This window comes from Cyprinus carpio, chromosome B15 (assembly GCF_018340385.1).
Source record: "Cyprinus carpio isolate SPL01 chromosome B15, ASM1834038v1, whole genome shotgun sequence".
Classification (NCBI taxonomy): domain Eukaryota; kingdom Metazoa; phylum Chordata; class Actinopteri; order Cypriniformes; family Cyprinidae; genus Cyprinus; species Cyprinus carpio.
Window position 1 is genome coordinate 14090734 of NC_056611.1, and position 19735 is coordinate 14110468.

General features: G+C 33.6%; 1 protein-coding gene across 2 annotated transcripts; it reads right to left on the reverse strand.

The window, feature by feature from the left end:
• Positions 1 to 5873: 5873 nt before the first annotated feature.
• Positions 5874 to 18712, reverse strand: LOC109103907 (rho GTPase-activating protein 32-like). Of its 2 annotated transcripts, none has more exons than XM_042739369.1 (6): positions 18580 to 18712; positions 15642 to 15759; positions 11972 to 12059; positions 11786 to 11880; positions 11605 to 11689; positions 5874 to 6273 (listed from the first exon to the last, which is right to left on the reverse strand). In XM_042739369.1, exons 2-6 carry the CDS (start codon positions 15728 to 15730, stop codon positions 6184 to 6186), a joined length of 447 nt encoding a protein of 148 aa, XP_042595303.1. In that variant the 5' UTR covers positions 15731 to 15759; positions 18580 to 18712; the 3' UTR covers positions 5874 to 6183. The 2 variants fall into 2 exon arrangements, with proteins under 2 accessions (XP_042595303.1, XP_042595302.1); XM_042739368.1 differs by having other exon boundaries at positions 15642 to 15838; positions 18580 to 18705.
• Positions 18713 to 19735: the final 1023 nt, after the last annotated feature.

Consider the following 19735-nt stretch of genomic DNA (forward strand, 5'->3'; position numbering starts at 1 on the left):
CATGTGACACTGAAGACTGGAGTAATGATGCTGAATATTCAGCTCTACCATCGCTGTAATAAATTACATTTTAAAATATATTGAAATAGAAATCATTATTTAATTAGAAATACAATAATTTTCTGTTCTTTGTCAGATATAATTGTAATATTTCATGGTTTTTCTATGCAATTTTACTTCAATATGTAAACGATATTTACTTGGATATGTCCAGCACTAGTCTCAGTGGTAGCGTATAGCAGAATCATAATCTCTCTTTTGGTTTATACATTTCTATTATTGCATGGTGGCATCATAACACCCAGTGTTTGGTTAAGAAGGCTGAATTCAGTAGCTTGTATGTCTGTGGTTTGTAGAGATCACACAACTGTAAAAAAAAAAAAAAAAAAAAAAAAGAGAGAGATTTGCTCCAGTGGTGGAACAAACTGTTCAGAAACAGCAGAGCGGGACTTTTCTAAATCCTTTCAGCTCTTACACTTACCAGCACAAAAACGGCCTTTGATTTCATATTTTTAGAAGTTCTGTGGACGTGTGTAAAACACTCCCAGAGCCCTATTGTTTTAGTAAGAAATGAAGGACCAAGAGTATTTATATTTGAAGTTTTGTCTTCATCTTGGCCTCAAAATCCTCTTTTAAAATCCTGTCTTTTCCTAAACGCGGAAACATTCCATGAAGCAGATAAATTGCTGTACAAACTGCATGCGTAAGGTTGGTCGGCCTGTTTGATCTGAAGCTCTTAACGGTCTTTTTTATAACTTGACAATTTTTCCTAGGCTTAGCTTTCGCTCTGTTGCCATAACAAATCAGTGATGCTGGGATGATATTTCTTCTGCTCTGTCACACAGAAAGGGCTACAGAGTTTCTACGTGAAAAATTCTGTGTAAAACAAGCTTACTTTGGCAACAGATCGGACCAGATACACTGACTCCTTTGAGTCCCCAGGCCATTGTGTGTGAGGTCGTTCTGATCCTCAGATAAAGAAGCTGTGGAGAGACATAGAAAGCAAGTCTGAATTTTCAGTATCCTTTCATTCTCCTATTAATATACTCCTATAATATATTCAACAACAAATGTCAAAGGGAGACAATAAAAGCAATAAATATTGTTATAGTACATACAAACCACACATCACAGTGCTCCATGTGGCACCAAATGTTTAAAATTGCAAAATTGTGCATGGCTTTTAAAAATAAAAAGTCACCAAAATATTATCATGGCTATAAAATTATAATTTCAGCTTATTCTCTGTTCACTTTTGTTTATTAATGCTGATCTAATGTTGACTTTTATTAAGCAACACAATAGAATCAAACAGCATGAAAACACAGCTAAATATTTTATAAAAGGCAGCTTGGGTTTCGAATGATAAATAATAGAGTATTTCTTAAAATGTAGTTCAAAAAAAGCATTGTGACATTTCATGCATCAGTGATTTCATACATCTATTAAAAATCACCTCAAAACTAGTTGATCATTGCAAAAAGAAGTTAGTTAAAAAAAATCAAACGTGAATTTTCAATCAAAAACTGTAAAATATCTGTTGGGCAACTGTATAATGGCATTTAAATGTAAAAAAAAAAAATTGATGTGAAAAAAAATTGGCACACGTCTTCTTTAACCACTTCAAATCAAAATTTAGCCTGCGTTGAAAAACTTTCAGCAAAATGCACAGATTGTGTAAAACATTCAAGGCTAAGACAGAAATGTGAAACAGTAGAAGAAAAGTGACGTATTATAGCTGAAATCATGCTATAAAAGCATTAAAATTAATAATGGCATATAAAAATCTTGATGAAAGGTCATCAGCTCCAGAGAGAGAAATACAAAAAAACACTCCTGCTGCTGGGGAAAGCAGTAATGTAGCACAGCTAAAACATGACAATGGTTTTTTAAAGGCTGCTAAAACAGCAGGCCCTGATGACTGACACACAGACAACAAGACACCTACACAAACACAGAAAAGAAGAAACAGCTGCAGGTACACCACCCCTCAAAAGCGTCTGATTCTTTCTGGATTCACAAAGCCAACACATCAAGGAAAATTCCCATAACACTAGTGTAGCAGTTCCAGTGCAACTTTATAAAGGGTTTTGCTCAGTACTTTCCACAGCTGCTGGCTGAGCCAAACATTATATGATCCTCCTCTATAAAACAATCACAACATCTACTTGTCCCTGCAAATGGATGCCAACCCATGAGCCCAAAAACTGATGTGATCAGGGGATTCGATCTGCAAATTAAACATCCGGTAAGGCAAACTCCTTTGTAGTGTCTGCTGTAATTTACTTCTCTGCATCATCTCAGTAATGCAGACTCCCCATGCATCACTCAACACACACACATCAGCCTCCACATCAAAGACAAGAACTGCATCCCTTTAATTGATAGAAAATGCTTAGCCACTTCAAAGATGCATTAAACAAATGAAAGCATTGATTATTTATAGATAAAACTTCCAGAAACAGACAAGCTTTAATGACCTACTTAAACACTGAAGTGCAGTAGAGTAATACAAACTGCAGGATAGCCACTTGAACATCTTTCACCCAAGCAAAAATTACTGGACACAAGTCCATTTAAATAATGTAAACATTAATTTATTTATATTTCTTAATACTTATGCTTGTGTTTGAATTTTTTTGGATCAACAAAACTGGTTACAAAACACAAAAATGGCAAAACAATAATTCATAAATACATTTTCTGTTTTATTTTCCAGTAGAAATAAATTAAAATAAATAAACTTAAAGTAAATTTACTTGAAATGCAAAACAGTGTAAAATATTAAGGCCATTTTGTTTTTGTTGTAAAACTAAATGTGACAAAATCTATTGAATCAAACTTGTCAATGAGGTAAGAAAAATTAAACATAACATGACATAAAAAATAAAAAAATATTATTTTAAAATCTGAATATATATATATATATATATATATATATATATATATATTGCAACTACAGAACATCACACAAAATATGTCATGCAGTGTAGTATATACAGTTTTTATGTTTTTAACACTACACTGCATGGCAGCAGAACCCCAGCCAACCATTTCTATATAATTATTCCTCTCTTAATGAAATAGGATGGATACTCACTGATACGCCGTCTGTCTCGTCTTATCAACACGCTCAGGCCCATTCTGACAAATCCAACTCGATAGTTCCCTATAGTCTCATACCTGAGCCTTTCCTTATTCAGCCTCTCTGCTGATGTTCTGCATGGCTGCTGCACGCAGACGCAGAAACCCGTCACACACACACCCCCACAGACCAGAAGCCTGTGCTCAGTCAGCCCAGCTCATCAAAAACAAACCGCCCGATTCAGAGCAGAATGAAAATCAGCAATGCGCTGCAGTCAAAACACGTCCTGTCTGAGACACGGACCTTTTCCAATCTTCATCTCCTGCAGTAGAGGGATGTGCATGATGCTGTGTCTAATTGCAACTGAGGAAGAGGACAAATATAGAAATGGATCCCCCCCTCACTCCACCATCTTAGCCCCTCCCTGCGCTGGATGTTGGTCCTCCCTCTGAATCCATGCAGAACGGAGCTGCGCTCTCAGATACCGACCTCAGAACAGGAGGACATGTGCATCGTTCTCTGATGTTGTTTGGAGTTTAGTGCTGCAGTTTTTAAAGTGGATGTGGGATTTTAACATCAGGCATCCATTGGTGACAATTTATTACCAAAATTGCTTATTTTACAAAAGTAACTAAAACATCCATAAAATCAAACACTAACATTCTTATTAGTGATATTTGTGAAGCACTGAATTATGCAGTTTATTGAGGAGAGGTGTGCTGTGACTTTTATAAGCAATCGGGTTGTACGATGCTTGCACAGCTGGTGAAAAATTGGGCAAAAAATTGGGCCATAGACTTAACATTGGACCGAAATTTTTGACATCATATCTCTGCATCAGAACGTTGTAGAGATTTGGGGGTGGGCTCATTTCACTCGGCCTAGCAAGCAGACAATAAATGGTGACATTTCAACTTCCTAGCCATGCCCTAGCAACCAGTTACAAAACCTTAGAAACCAGCCCATAGACTTCCATTAAAAAGGTGAGAGGTATGTCTGTGGAACAAAACATTGTAGAGACAAGTAGGTGGCCTCTTTTGACTTGTGGAATGGAGGTTGGTTTATATCATACATACTGATAAGCAGCATTTGGAATGTCATAACTGGCAGTTGCCAAGCCACTCCCTAGCAACCAAAAGGAGTACCCTAGCAACCGTTTAGCAAAACCTATATCTCTGCATTAGAACATCGTATAGATATGGCACTTGGCTCTTTTGACTCATGCTAGCAAACAAGACTTCCAATATGCTACTCATGCTAGCAGTGAAGTCACATGCTAACAGAGATTAGCTAAGTGTTAAAACATGCTATGGTAAAATTCCTATCTTATTGTTAAAACATGATTAAAAAAAGACCTTAGTGACAGGACCCTAGTGACATATTACCACATGAAGCACCACTCACATTTTTTTTTTCAGAAAATGTACATATCTAGTTATATTTATTCTTCTTATTATTATAACTATTATTATTGTTATTATTATGCTTAACTAATAATTATACACAAAATTATTAACATTTCCAATATCATAGACCGCTTTTTACATTCGCACGAGGCATCGGCATCAACGCTTGACAGAGGGCATGTCTGAAGCTTGGCGCTGACCGTCATAGTGACAATAGCCAATTACATTGGACCGCAATTGGCCAGCGCCTGAGCTAGGCTATTTGCATATGGCGTTTTGTTTTTGTGTAGATTTGATGTTGTGGTTTGATGAGTTGTGAGTTTTTGATTTTATGGTTGGAGCAACGCCAGTGACGTGACACTGACGGACCCACAATTCAGTTTGGCAATGCATGACGTCACCCATTCAAAGTAAATGAGAAGCTTTAACAACGACGCCCCGTGCGTTTCCACTACAGCCTCAAATACCTTCCATTTCCATCATACTCCTTCCGTTTCCACTATACTCCCTCACACATGCATATATTCCTCTTTTACAGATAGATATTTTCTTTGGACGTACATGCATTTTCTTCCTACACACATTTATTTTTATAATATTAAATGTATGCTTTGAATACATTTGCATATCAAAATGTATAAATGTGTGCATAAAATATATGAATATAAGAGATAAATATACGAATGTGTGCATTAAAATGTGACTATGAAAGCAAAAATGTATGAATATGTGCGTTAAAATGTGTGATTATGAGAGCAAAAATATATATGAAAGGAGAATGCAAGTGTGTTAAAGTAGAAATATATGTATGTGAAAAGAGAATAAATTATGGCTTGTACAGCCACTCATAGCATATATTTTGAAAATATTTAACTGTGTATATATTTAAAGTAATTTATATGTATAAATATAATTATATTAGTGCTGTCAAATGATTAAACGAAAATAAAAAATAATATATGCGTGTATGCTGTGTATATTTATTATGTATATACAATTACAAACACATGAATGTATACATTTAAGAATAAAATGTTATGTTTATATATTAAATATATTTATATATAATATAAAATATAAGAATATAAATATATAAATGTATATACATGTAAATATTTTCAAAATATTTACTGTATGTGTATGTATTTATATATACATAATAAATATAGTATTATAGTATGTAAACAAAAACCTTTATTTTGAATGCGATTAATATTGACAGCACTAAATATATTAATGTAATTTATATGTATAAATATAATTATATATAAACTTAACATATTTTTCTAAAATATATACATGCATGTGTGTGTATTTATATATAAATTGTATATATAAACTTTTATTATGGATGCGATTAATCGCGATTAATCGTTTGTCAGCACTAATATATACATATATACCAGGGGCATTCCCTCCAAGGATGCAAGGGAGGCAGTGTCTCCTCAAACAATTGGATGACAAAATAATCGATATTACAAACATAAATCGCAAACATTAATAAATATTGCATTTAAAGTATAATAGTCACTCGTTTTTATAAAGCAACACTGTCCAAAAGTGACACCCGCAGGTAAAGTTACAGCGGAGGATTGCCTCCCTTCAGTCCATAGACTTACAACAGAGACCCCTTAGCATGGCGTGACTTTTCTGGAATGGAGGAAAGTCACGTGAGAGGAGGCAATGCCTCCATCACGCTATAACTGGATATGATCGGTTATGATTGGATGTGATTGGTTCGTGTGATAAATCCCGCCTCTTGTTTCCATGCGAGCTCTTGGCCTAAATAAAGAAAAATGGCGTTATTGACTAATTATAAAGTAAGTCAACAACTCTCCCACTTAGATACAACGACTCTGTGTCACGTCAAAATAAAACTTGAAATGGTCTGAAAACGTGATGACTGCGTAAATTTTTAGTGAGCATTCAGCATGATGAAATAAAAAGATATATCTTTGTGTCTGTTGCAGTGTTTACAGAGCTTTTATGACGATGACCCGAAATAAGTTGACTATTAAAAAGAACAGCTGCACATCAGTTCACAAATAAAAAATATTGGTAACATTTTACAATAAGGTGTCATTTAACATGTTAACAAACAATGAACATTTATTACAGTATTTATTAATCTTTGTTTACAATAGTTAATACAAATATAGTTGTTCATTGTTAGTTCATGTGTTCATTAGTTCATTAGTGCATAAACTAATGTTAAAAAAAAACAACTTTTGATTTTAATAATGCATTAGTAAATGTTGAAATTAATATTAACTAAGATTAATAAATGCTGTAGAAGTACTGTAGGCTATTGTTTATTCTTAGTTCATGTTAACTAAAGTAGTTAACTATTGTTAACTAACGAAACATTATTGTAAATTGTTTCCAAAATATTGTTCAAATTGTTACTGCCTTTAGTTATTATTTTGGAATGAATATGCCCAAAAACACTATGAAATATATAATTAGTATTAAAAATATAAAATAAAATTAAAAATATTAAAAAAAATTATATTAATATATTATTATATTTGTTTTTTTTTTTTTTTTTTTTATTTAATATTTATTTTGTGATAAAATTAAGTGTAACAGGGACATGAGAAATGTATGAGAGATACAAATTGCCCAGTGAGCCCATGTTTTTCTGACCATAACCACATTGTAATTATGATTTCGCAACTAGGAACTTCCCATGAGTCATCAATATTTTTGGTTCATATTCCCAGAAAAGAAAGACTACACATTTGTAACTGTGTATATTATTTTGACAACTACAAGAAGAACACTCACATACAGTACAGATAACCTCAAAACAGTGAATGCTACGGAGACACTTTGTAACCTTCCAATGACAGGCCCTGTCTAAGCCACTGGTTTGGAAAATTCCTCCAGAAAAGCATGCTGAATTTTTTCCTTTAGCTGAATCTATGAAATCCCAGATCAGCTCTAAACTTGTTGTAATACTGAATAAAAGACACACACATTTAAGATTAAAGCACCTGGTCTGGTATTTGCAACGGTTGATGAAAATGGGTAAAAAGCAGCCACCAAAGGTCAACGGCCACAGCTTTATGTCACACAATCTGTGGATTAAAATTCCCCTTGTATAATAAATTGCAGCAAAAGCTTTTTCAGTAGCAATAATCCACAAGGGAATTCCTCAAGCTAGAAAGAGTAACCCAGTGATCATGAGTGGACCTTTCTCCATCTGGAGTCACGGCTAATCTACAGTGCCATAAACTACACAAGGGTTGTCAGCTATTCACTCACATCATGCATCTTCTCTTAAAGACACATACCAGGTTTATTCTTATGTCTTTGAGATGAGCCCAAAGTCTTAGAGAGCAAAAGTTAATCAGATTCCACTTCAGTCAAAAATATGATAAATCATAATCCAGCGCTGACCTACTTCATTTGTGTAAATCCTGAATCCGGATCCATCTATATCATATTCTACGAGTTACACTACAAACCATGATGTTGCTCAACCTTGAAGTATCAATATTTAAAGATCAATCCACCCATAGAAATGCCTTTCTCACACATTTCAGCAGCACTGTTTGGTTTGGGTCCATTCTAATGAAATTGTGGTGAGTGAGGGCTCCCTCCCTTCTGTCCGAGACACATAGACTTAATCAATGCCCCAACCAACTGCTCATATAGAAATGGAGGTGACTGTTCTCAGATCAGTGAAAGCTCATTACACCATCATTGAATTTGGCGCAGTTCTTCCTCCATCTCCTTCTCTCTCTGCACTAGTAGGGAGGAGGCAGGGATCCTGAAAGCTCCTCTTTAAACCTGAGCCGAGGAATGTGGAACATGCACACCACCTCTGGGAATGCAACAAAGGTCTACATAAAGATGGAACAGAAGGGATGTTAACTCAATACCCTATTCTTGAACTAAACACAGGCAAGTTTATTCTACAGTGGTATAAAACAGTATTCAGATACATAAACTACAATTCAAAATTTATAAAAGGCATTGTTATATTTAAAATATAAAAGCAGGGTCAGCTGCAAACAAGTACTGTACTTGGTTTGGGATAGTTATTCATGTTTCACCGAATAAAAGAACATGCTTATACAATTTGCTTTTAACATTACTGAAACTTAAAATAAGAGTTTCTGTGTGGTGTGATATCTGAGCAAATGAAAATAAGCATCTGTCTCACATTTCATTTATTTTTTTGTCTCAACAAAAAAAGCACACATTATTTTAGTATCATACTATTATAGTTTTTGTTAATATTTTTAATTACATTTTATCTGTAGAATTTCTGCTTTTATTTTAATTCTGGTTGACATTTTAGTTTAAATTTGTTGTGCGTTTTTGTAATGATTACTTTGTTTTTTTTTTTCAATGTCTATGTAGTTTTATAAATTTTTATTTCAGGTTTAGTTTTAGTTATTTACATCAAGTTAAACTAAATGAAAATGAGAAATGTTGCATTGGAAACTATCTGAAATAAAATAAGTTAACATTTTATTTCAGTTAACATTTATTAACAAGTTTATGGATTTGGTTTTAATTTTAATTAACTGTATTAACCCTGACACACATTCAAACAATCATGTTTACATAAAATAAATCCACCACAAATAAATAAATAAATAAAATCAAAATGAATTTTAAAATGTACAATTTTAAACAACAAAAAAGAGATTCATATAGTCAAATTAAAAATACAGATAAAAAAACTGTATGTGTTATTAAAATACTCTAATTATTCTAAATCTGTGTGTCAGTAATTATGATCAGGACTTGGACACATACATTGTTTTGTTTTTTTGTTTTTCTCAATTGTCCTCAGTACAGAAAAGCTTCCTATCTTCTGCATATTTTTTTTTATTTTATTGTTTATTTTTTTATTTACACCAGACAGACAAAAGGCACCATGGCATGAAACTGCTGTTATCTGATACGCATTCATTGATATCCTTCAACTGCTGAAATGTGTACATGAGCTTTGAAAGCAGCAAAAGAGAAACCGAACTAAAGGACATTCCTCCTGAAACATCAAATTACTTATTTAACTGCCAAGTTTTGAGTAGGAGAGTATCTGGACTCCGCATTCCTCCAGCCCCTGGCCACAGTGTGTCAATGTGACGTGCTCAGGAGACTGAATGTGTTCTAATAGAACAGGATTCTGTATGACCTTGAGAGCTGAAATGCACAGGATGATGGAGGCGCAGAGCACAGAGCTGTAGGATGGGAGGGCTAACTTCCTGTTCCTCAGTTATGACGCCATACCCTGTTCATGATGCATCGAAACCAACACCCTCGGTTCTCAGAACAGTATACTGCTGTACATACAGCAAAGACTGAGGAGGGGCTCAGTGATATTTACTGCTCTCTGCTGGAACCCATCAGCATAACAACAAAATCTGGCTGGACAAAATGTGTTAGGGCAGATTTGCTGAACTAAAAATGGAGAAGCTCAGATTGATGTTATATCAAAGATAGTAGAAGGATAAGACGGGGAGGAGACTAATCAATTATAGAAAAAAGAAAAAAAAATATGGTGGCAAATATGGAATAGAGATCACATCTTTCAATTGAAGTGCTATTTCCTTTTCTGATAGAGTTTGTTTGTTTACTGTAGAATGCACATGCACAATAAATGTATATATATATATATATATATATATATATATATATATATATATATATATAAATTTATTTGTATATATATATATATATATATATATATATATATATATATAAATAATATATATATATATATATATATATATATATATATATATATATATATATATATATATATATATATATATATATATATATATATTAATTATTATTATTATTATTATTATTTTTTTTTTTTTTTGGCTGTATTATTATTATTATTATTATTTTTTTTTTTTTTTGGCTCTATCGGAATGTTTATACGAACCAAAGCAAATCTGCATGGCTAGTCCATCTCGGCCTTAATCATCATGGCACCTATTACCATGAACATATTACAGTGTTACCACCCACATTTACATATCATCACATTAGTATGCTGCAAAAATTGCACAATCATAGATTGCATAAGAAGTCTTAAAGGTGCAGTAGCAAAAACTACCTGATTAAAGGATAAAACTAAATTTGGCTATTTTGGAGTCTTGATGATCCCTTGATTTACTTTATACCCAGATAAATATAAAAATGTAAGGGAAATGTAGGGGACAACAATAAATAATTACATTTATTAATTAAAGTTTGAGAATATGTGCATTTTCATTCAAAAGTTTGCGGCCAGAAATATTTTTTAAAGAAATTGATAGTTTTATTTAGCAAGGACACATTTGATTGATCAAAAGTGACTGTAAATACTCTATATGATGAGTATAAATACTTGAACATTGTTTAAAAACAAATACTTTTCAAAAAGTTATTTTAAACTTAAAAAAAAAAAAATCCTAGAAAAATGTATTACCATTTCCATCACCACATAACAAAAGCATATTAGGCAGCACAAATGTTTTTAACATTGATAATAATAAATAAATGTTTCTTGAGCATCAAATCTGCATATTATAATGTTTTCTGAAGAACCATGTAACACTGAAGACTGGAGTAATTGCCTCTAAAAATTCAGCTTCACCATCATAGGAATAAATTACGTATTAACATATATTAAAACAGTTATTTTAAAATGTAATAATAATTTCACATTATAACTGTTTCACTGTATTGTTAATCACATAAATTCAGTTTGGGTGAATATAACAGAATTCCTTCAAAAAAAAATTAAATAAATATTTTATAATTTATATAGAGGAGTCTTCAGTTTATAAATATTGCCATTATCTGATGAAATGGACAATGTTAATGTTAAAGACATTTGTATGAATATAACAGCTTGGGGAGGAACAATGACGTTGAAATCCAAACAGCAAGCCAAGATGTTTTCCACAGTCTAGCATATAACCTGACAGAGGCCAATGTGTATTGCTTGTAACTTAAACCGCAGCCCTAATTTCAAAATGATGGATAATCTGCCACCAGTGAAACCAAGACCACAGCCAAGAGCCTAATGAACACATTCCCGTCAACCCTGAGTGATCATGGCCTTCAGCAGGACTGCATTTACCATAAAACCCTCACCTGCACAGAGCCAAAGTCAACATTCTCATAGTGGAAGTGGGCACATTCTGCCAGCCTGGGAAAATGGCCTTTAGTGAGGGACAGTCTGCAAAACAAAAAGAGCTTATCAGTATTCTGCTTCGTGGGTCTGGAAGAGACGAATCAGAGAAAGTACTCTTCCCTTGAACATATAAACACCTACTTTTTGACGTTCTTGACCTTCATGCTGGCCGTGCTGGCACATGAGCGCAGAGAAGATTCGGCAGGCAGCTCAGGGACCATCGGTGCTCCTCGTGCCTGCATATACGAACATGCACATGTAAACAAACAATTACGCAGCACTCTAAAGGCATGAAGTGTGACATACAGAAAGCCAGCACACACGCACCATAACAGCAATGGCGTCCTCCCAGCCTGCAGTCTCTGCTGGCTGCAAGCTCCTATCTTCCTCCCCCTCATCCTCCTCTGGGTGGGGCCTTAAAGAAAAGAAAGGAGGTACAGTATGTTGAAATAAGCTTATGCTATGACATACATACATACATACCTCTGCATTGCATCGCACAAAGCAATTACACCAATGAAATTGCTGAGCTAAGATTGTTTTAAAGGAATAGTTCAACCAATAATGTTTCAAATCAGTTTGACTCTTCTGTAGAACACAAAATAAGATGTTTTGCAAAATGTTCAAGGTGCTCTTTTCCAACCATTGAAATCAGTTAGTGACCACACGTTATCAATCCTTAAAAAAACTCCTTAAAAGTTCTTCTAAAGCCATAAAATGGCTTTTGCCCTGATTTGCAGTCTGGAGGAATCTGCGCTAATTTTGCATAGAAGGAGTTGACAAATTTAACAGAAAATCATAATATTTTAGCTTTATAGTATGAATCTGTCCAGTTGGAGGATATCGAACATCTTAATATAGGATATCAAGGAGGATATCAAACATCTACAGTACATATTTTGAGCTGATTTAAAAGCACGGATGAATGCATCTCTCAACAACGAAATGTGTTTCTTGTGACTTTGTTGTGTCCGGAAACAATTTAAAAAAAGTGTGTTAGTGTGTGATCCTCATTTGGTTTGTGTATGATGCCAAGTTTTTCCTCTAAATCGTTTAGAAAATGAGCAAGTGTTTTAAAATATTTGGAAATTTTCAGTTTTGTATTTCAGCTGAATGAAAAAATATCCCTCTGTGATGATTCTCAAATCTCATTCACACTTATGCATATTCAAACTTTACACTACCATATGTTGTGACACAAAAGAAATACATGCTGTATTAGCAAATTAATAAACTTCTATTAATATATACACTACCATTCAAAAGTTTGGGATCAGTAAGATTTTTCACATTTTTTTTTAAGTTCTTGTGCTCATCAAGGCTGTATTTATTTGACCAAAAATACAGAAAAAAACCCTGTTATTTTGTGAAATATTACTGCAATTTAAAACAGCAGTTTCTATTTTAATAATTTAAAATATAATTTATCCTGTGATGCAAAGCTGAATTTTCAGCATCATTACTCCAGTCTTCATTGTCACATGATCCTTCAGAAATCACTGTAATATGCTGATTTATTATCAATGTACGAAATAGTTAATATTTTTTGGGGCCTGTAATTTTTTTTTTAGAATTCTTTGATAAATAAAGAGTTAAAAAGAACAGTGTTTATTCAAAATAGAAATTTTGTGTTACAACATACACAAGTATTTAAAAGTTTGGGGTCAGTACATTTTTTTTTTATTAATATTTTTATTCAGCAAGGATGTGTTAAATGGATTAAAAGTGATAGTAAAGACTTATATTGTTAGAAAAGATTTCTGTTTTAAATAATGCTGTTCTTTTTAACTTTTCATTCATCAAAGAATCAAAGAAAAAGTATCACAGGTTCCAAAAAAAATATTAAGCAGCACAACAGTTTCCATACTGAGAATAAATCAGCATATTAGAATGATTTCTGAAGGATCATGTGACACTAAAGACTAGAGTAATGGCTGATGAAAATTCAGCACTGCATTAAAGTTTTTTTTTTTTTTTTAAATCCCTAAATTCTTTTTGGGGACCTAAACTTAGATCTTAGAAGCCAACAGCTCTTATATGTCCCGGGCATGTTCAAAGCCCACTGCGCCATCTGATACATTCCTTCTGGTCCATTTCTTTTTCTCACTTATGGCTGCCTAATCAAGCAGGACATGCAGACAATAAACTAACCAAGTTGAGAGGCACCACTCATTACACTGAACTCATGACGCAGGTGAAAAAATAACCAACCAACAAGCTACAAGTTCACCAAGGCCGAGCTGTGTCAATAACACAAGAGTAAAGCTGCTCAACAAACACACACCAGTCCTAATGCATTTTGAGTGTGTGTTAGGATCTTGTATATAAGAAAATTAAAAAATCGGATTTGTTAATGAGGGTATTGAACCTCTATATTGTCTTTAATCAGTTAGTAAAGCTGTTTAGGATGTGTAGTAGTTAAACTATCAAGATTACACAAACCTATTATGTGAGAAAATAACACTTTAAAAGCCAATCATAATGAATAATACTCAAAAGTTACATTCATTGTTAGTCTCCAAAAGTAAAAGCTCCCATTTCACATACACATCATGAAATGATCTGTCCATTTCAGAAAATGTCCAGGGCATTACCCAGTTCACCCTGCAGCTAAGAACATGGCCAGGAGGGTCGAAACAAGGAGACGTTACAGAAGATCAGATTAGTGGCAGTAAAAAGCACACTATTGTATGTTTTGCAAAACACAAGGATATCGCTTCAATCAGTCACTCAGTCCGTCACAACTGAATCCACCCTAAATAACAAAGAACAGGGCTAAAGTGAAACACTCCTGGGGTAAGGAAAGGTGAGCTGGAACAGCTTTAAGCATTGGAAAGCCTTTAGAATGGGAATAAAAGGCTAGAGTTCAGACGATTCATTCGGTAGACAAAAGAGAGTGAGTGATTTTGTTCCAGAACATCCCACACTCCGCCTTCCTCCAACAGATTAGACCACCGTGAGATTGAACGATAATGCCTGATCCTGTTCATGGAAGAAAGAGGCAAAAGTTTACTGCCATTTTAAAGTCACGCGTGCAACATAATGAGTTCTAAATTACTAACTATGGGTCAATGATTAATGAGAGTGTTCACAGTTAAGTAGTTTTTATCATATTTAGTCAATATTTAGACAATGTTTTGGTCTACTGTTTAGTCAATTAAAATTGTTGACATTTTAGTCACATTTAGTCATGCTGCACACTATAATGGTTAAACTGATAATCATTTTGATCAAAATTATAATTGCAATTATCATGACTGTTGTCATTTGAAAAACTGCTGCTCATATCATCCAGTGAACAGGATATTTGGAACTTTTTACTGCAATGGTCTTTACATAGTTTTTTGTTTTGTTTCCCCATCATGTTTCTGCATATTGGTTGCATAATATGCATTTAATCTGGAGGGGTGGAGGGGGGGTTCAATTAAAAAGAAAAAAACATGTTTGTTTATGATAAAAAAAAGGTTTTCCTTTCAAGACTTCTTTTAATCAGGCTTTTACTTTATCGTGATATCAGAAAAGTTATCACCCTGCTATTTTGTTTGTATTAATTACATATTTAATGAATAAATTACAGATATATATAAAAGATGTGTCATGTCACTGACTATTACGTTAAACCATGCCTGCTTCCTTGGGGTGGTACAACACGTTCATTGATGACCATACTGTCCTTGTTATCATCTCTGTAGGGCACTAGTTGCACACAAATCTCCACTATAATTTACTCCTCAGGGGACAAATTCACATCTGCTGCATGCAGTGCTGCTGAAATATGCGGTCTCAGAAATAGAATAAGGTGACTGGTCACATGACGCACAAAATGCCTGTGTGTGCAAAAACCATGCTCTGCACCTGATTATGCAGCGGTTCAGCCGAATGTAAAGAAAATGCCTCATCTAACCTTGCAAGAGAAACACATGCTATACGGCATATAACCATAATTGAGCACCGCAGCAGCCAAAGCACACTGAGAAGTACGCAGGCTGTTACTCACCCTTCACAAGGATCATGACTGCATGCATCTCTCAGAGGTGTTGGAGCTCTGCCGTGTGTCGTTGCTGCAGTCCTGCTGCACGCCTCCATGATACTGAGTCACTGCAACAGCTGCCCGTCTGTGAGGGGAGGGAGGAGACCGGACTTCAACATAAACCTCCAACCTCAGCAAAGGATGAAGGCCTGTGGCAGAAAAATCTGAAAAAACATATTTTGGGTGACACAACAAATGAATGATATACAGAACTAATATAAGTGTTGAGGCGGTAAAAACATGTTTTGCACCCCTAATAATGTGTGTGATAAACTCCCTGTGTAACTCTAGTGTGATGCAGATAAACTTAACTAACCACCCTTTACACAAACGTTGTTACAACAGCTAAAGGTCCAGTGTCCATAAAGGTACCAAATGATCAGTAAACGTTTATAAAAATTTACAAATCGTGAAAAGTTCCAACTTTAGATTGGGTATGGCAAAAATATGAACAAATAATTAAAAAGTGATTTGTAAAGATGTGTAAATAAGATGCATTCAGGTCATTTGAGATGACTGCTCATAAAGGTACTAATAAAATGATGAAAGTTTAATGACATTTGTAAGCATTAACTACTGATCTATTAAGCATAATGTAATATTTGTTACTAATCAATGAAGCTTTTACTCATTGTAAACCATCTGTCAAAATAATTTTGAAGATTTTTTTTTAAAAAAGTGCATGATTATATGAATTTAAAATTAAATGACATTTGAAAGCATTCATTAATTATCTGTTAATCATAAGGTAATGTTTAATAAGTATATTAGTAAACATCAACAAGCACATTATCTCATATTTCTAGCTATGTGAATATATTAAACAATGATCTGTTAAGTAGTATTTGTTAATAGTTTATTAATGAAAGTTGTTATAAAGTGTTACCATTTATTCCAATATATAAATTTATATTATGTATGTTATGTTGTTATGTATGTAAATGGTAGATTTAATTACTTTATATTGCCATAACAACTATATGTATATACGTATATCACAATATGTATATATGTATGTATATTAAATTTAACAAAATAAATGTTATGCATGAACATGTTGGATTTATTTACTTACTTTATATTGCCAAAACAGCATCAAATGCTGTATTAATTTCAATAAAATAAATACATAAATAAATAGATAAGTAAAGGTTATGTAATATGGTGGATATAAATGTTGTTTCAGCATATAATGTAAAACAGGTAAAACATCCATTTAAAAACATCCATCTGTTATTTGTTCATTTAATTGTATATTGCTGTTTTTATTAATACAGTTATTAAATCAGTCATACTGATAAAGAAAGCACTCGAATTCATGCAAAAATAAGTTGGCTAAATGGCAACTGTGGACCTTGAAATGCAAATGAACCTAAAGAAAATCAATGATGAGAACGGTTTGTGCCATGTTCAGTGATGCATGAACGTGATGAATACAGGACTTACACAAGACTTACACAAGCAACTATACGCTACGCCATTAATAATTCAAGTGTGAAGTATATAAACAAAAGGAATCCCGGAATATTGAGACACACCCACAGTGACAGTTGAACCACGAATGACATGCACAGAATGTATGATATATTGGTTCTGATAGAGTAACGAGATAGAAACGACAAAATATTCCTCTCACACTCCGGCCCTACTATCAGAAGTGCTGACAGGGAGAAGCTTGATGTTGACTCAGCAGAATGAACCCTCCCTGACAGGACAGACAGCTCCATGTGAGCATGCAGGCACCTGACAGAGTTAACTTTACCTTGAATACATAAGCACACAGTAGCTCTGGTGACTAATCCAAAGCAATTTACACAGCCTGTGTCATTATTTAACTCTTTTCATAAGGTTGTGAGAGGATGCTTTGGAATTCAATATCTCAAAATATGAGCAACTCTTTGTGGTCTGTATTCTTCGATTTGCAACAGAATACACTAGGGTTTAATACTACATTCAAATTGGGATTTAAAATGTAGAATTATAATAGAATTATTAATAATAATTTATTAGCCTATTTTAATTGTTAGTATTATTATTTCTTGTAGCGTGTATATATGATTATATATTATATTTATGATTAAAATATTTGGAAAATAATTTTATTAATATTATTAATTTTGTAAATAAATTGTAATAATAATTAAAGTTCAAATATATAATAAAATGTATAATATTACTATGTATTATATTATTTTTAAACGTGTGTGTGTATAATATATATATATATATATAAACACACACACGCATTTTTATTAACGCCAATTTTATTTTGCATATTACTAATATTAAAAAATTATATAAAAAATATTTATTATATACATATATTAGTAATAGAAGGATTTTCGCTGATGACATCATTTACACAACTTGTGTGAGGGACTGTGTGGAAGCTGTACATTGATGTGGTTGCTAAGCGACAGACTGTCTTGAAATCTGAAAATCTGACGTGGAATGTTTACAGACAGGAAACAATATTCATGCAAAGATGTGGGTTTATTGTTATGCGACTAAGGAGGTGGAGAAGTAAACCTTATTCTATAATTATGTTGAAGTCTTGCTTTTGGATGGTAGTAATAAAATGAGCACTGTTGTCATGGGCAACAGCATGTGACTTTAGCACTTCCGGTCAGCGTCTTTAGAGTTTTGTTTTTTTTCTATAATGAAGACTCGTTGTATGGGTTTCGTATTTAGGGCTAAACGGTTTTAGAGAGCTCGTTCTTAACCACGGCTAGTGAATAAATTGGAAGTATTTATGGAATTTATAATGGCGCAGCTATCTGACCACTAGCAAAAAGACGCAATGTTTATTCATGGATAAAATACGATAAAATATTGTAATATTTACAAGCGCTGATGCTTTTTAAATCGCCAGCAAACAGAGGAAAGATCAACACGAGCCACTCACCTGTCTGTGATTGTTTCAGCGTTACTTCCCCAAATCAAATCCCAGCAGTTTCCCTCTAGAACAGATCCATTATTGTGAAAAAGAGTCAAACCAAAGCCTCCTCCATCGCGTGTGAACGTGAGTGAATGAATGATGAATGAACTCGGTCTCGATGCAGGACACAGTAAAAGTTCGCTCTCGCGCATCACCTGATAAACGGACTGCGTGTGTGTTTGGGGGCGTGGCCAGGAGCAAGGTACATATCAGTAGGATTCATTTAACTCTTGCTTGTCCATAGAACAACGCCTGAGATTTGGAGTCAAAACTGACCAACATTGAAAACTTAAAATATTCAAGATTATTGTATAGTGGGTCTAAATACTTCCCTCAAGGAAAATGTGTTGATACCACTGATCTATAATAGAGAATATTATATATAGCTAGATCAGTGGTTAATTCATTAAATATTGATGGAGAAATACAAATTTTAAAGAATTCTGGAAATTCTGAAAGAATTTACATATAAAAGGGTTACATATAAAAATAATATATAAAGTGCATGTTGTTTCAAATCTTGTGAATTTCTTTTTTCTGTGGAACATAAATGATATAGCCTATTGAGAATTACTTTTTTTTCCCCCTTCATTCTTCCAAATATCTTCTTTCGTGTTTCACAGAAGAAAGTTATACTCGTTTGGAACAACAGGAAGATGAGTAAATGACAAAATGTTCATTTTGGGGCGAACTATCCCTTTAAACTAAACCAAACTATGAAACTATACTATTGAAACTATACAATTTCATAGTGGTCAGGTCTAATTTAGTAGGCTAAACAAGAAATCTACAGCTCCATAACATGTTGAATGGTCAAAGATAAAAGGACACAACTGTTTCACCTCTCAGATTCCATCAAAAATATTTTAATTTGTGTTCTGAAGATGAACGAAGGTCTTACGGGTTTGAAACGACATGAGGATGAGTTATTAATGACAGAATTTTCATTTTTGGGTAAACTATCCCTTTAAGGCAAATTTGAACAAAGGACTATAGAGGGGTTAAAGGAAGATGGTCCTCACTGCAGAACACAAGATCCAGGGGGCGTGGTTACATCCAGATCCAACTCCTCCCACCTTACATATACCTAAACCTACCCGTCTCCACCCCCTGATCCCTAAAC

Coding starts and splice junctions, on each gene's coding strand:
- LOC109103907 (XM_042739369.1), bottom strand. CDS start 15,730: ATGGAGGCGTGCAGCAGGACTGCAGCAACGACACACGGCAGAGCTCCA. Junction 12,060..15,641: donor AGTCATGATCCTTGTGAAGG/GTGAGTAACAGC, acceptor CTTTTCTTTAAG/GCCCCACCCAGAGGAGGATG. Junction 11,690..11,785: donor AAGGTCAAGAACGTCAAAAA/GTAGGTGTTTAT, acceptor TTTGTTTTGCAG/ACTGTCCCTCACTAAAGGCC.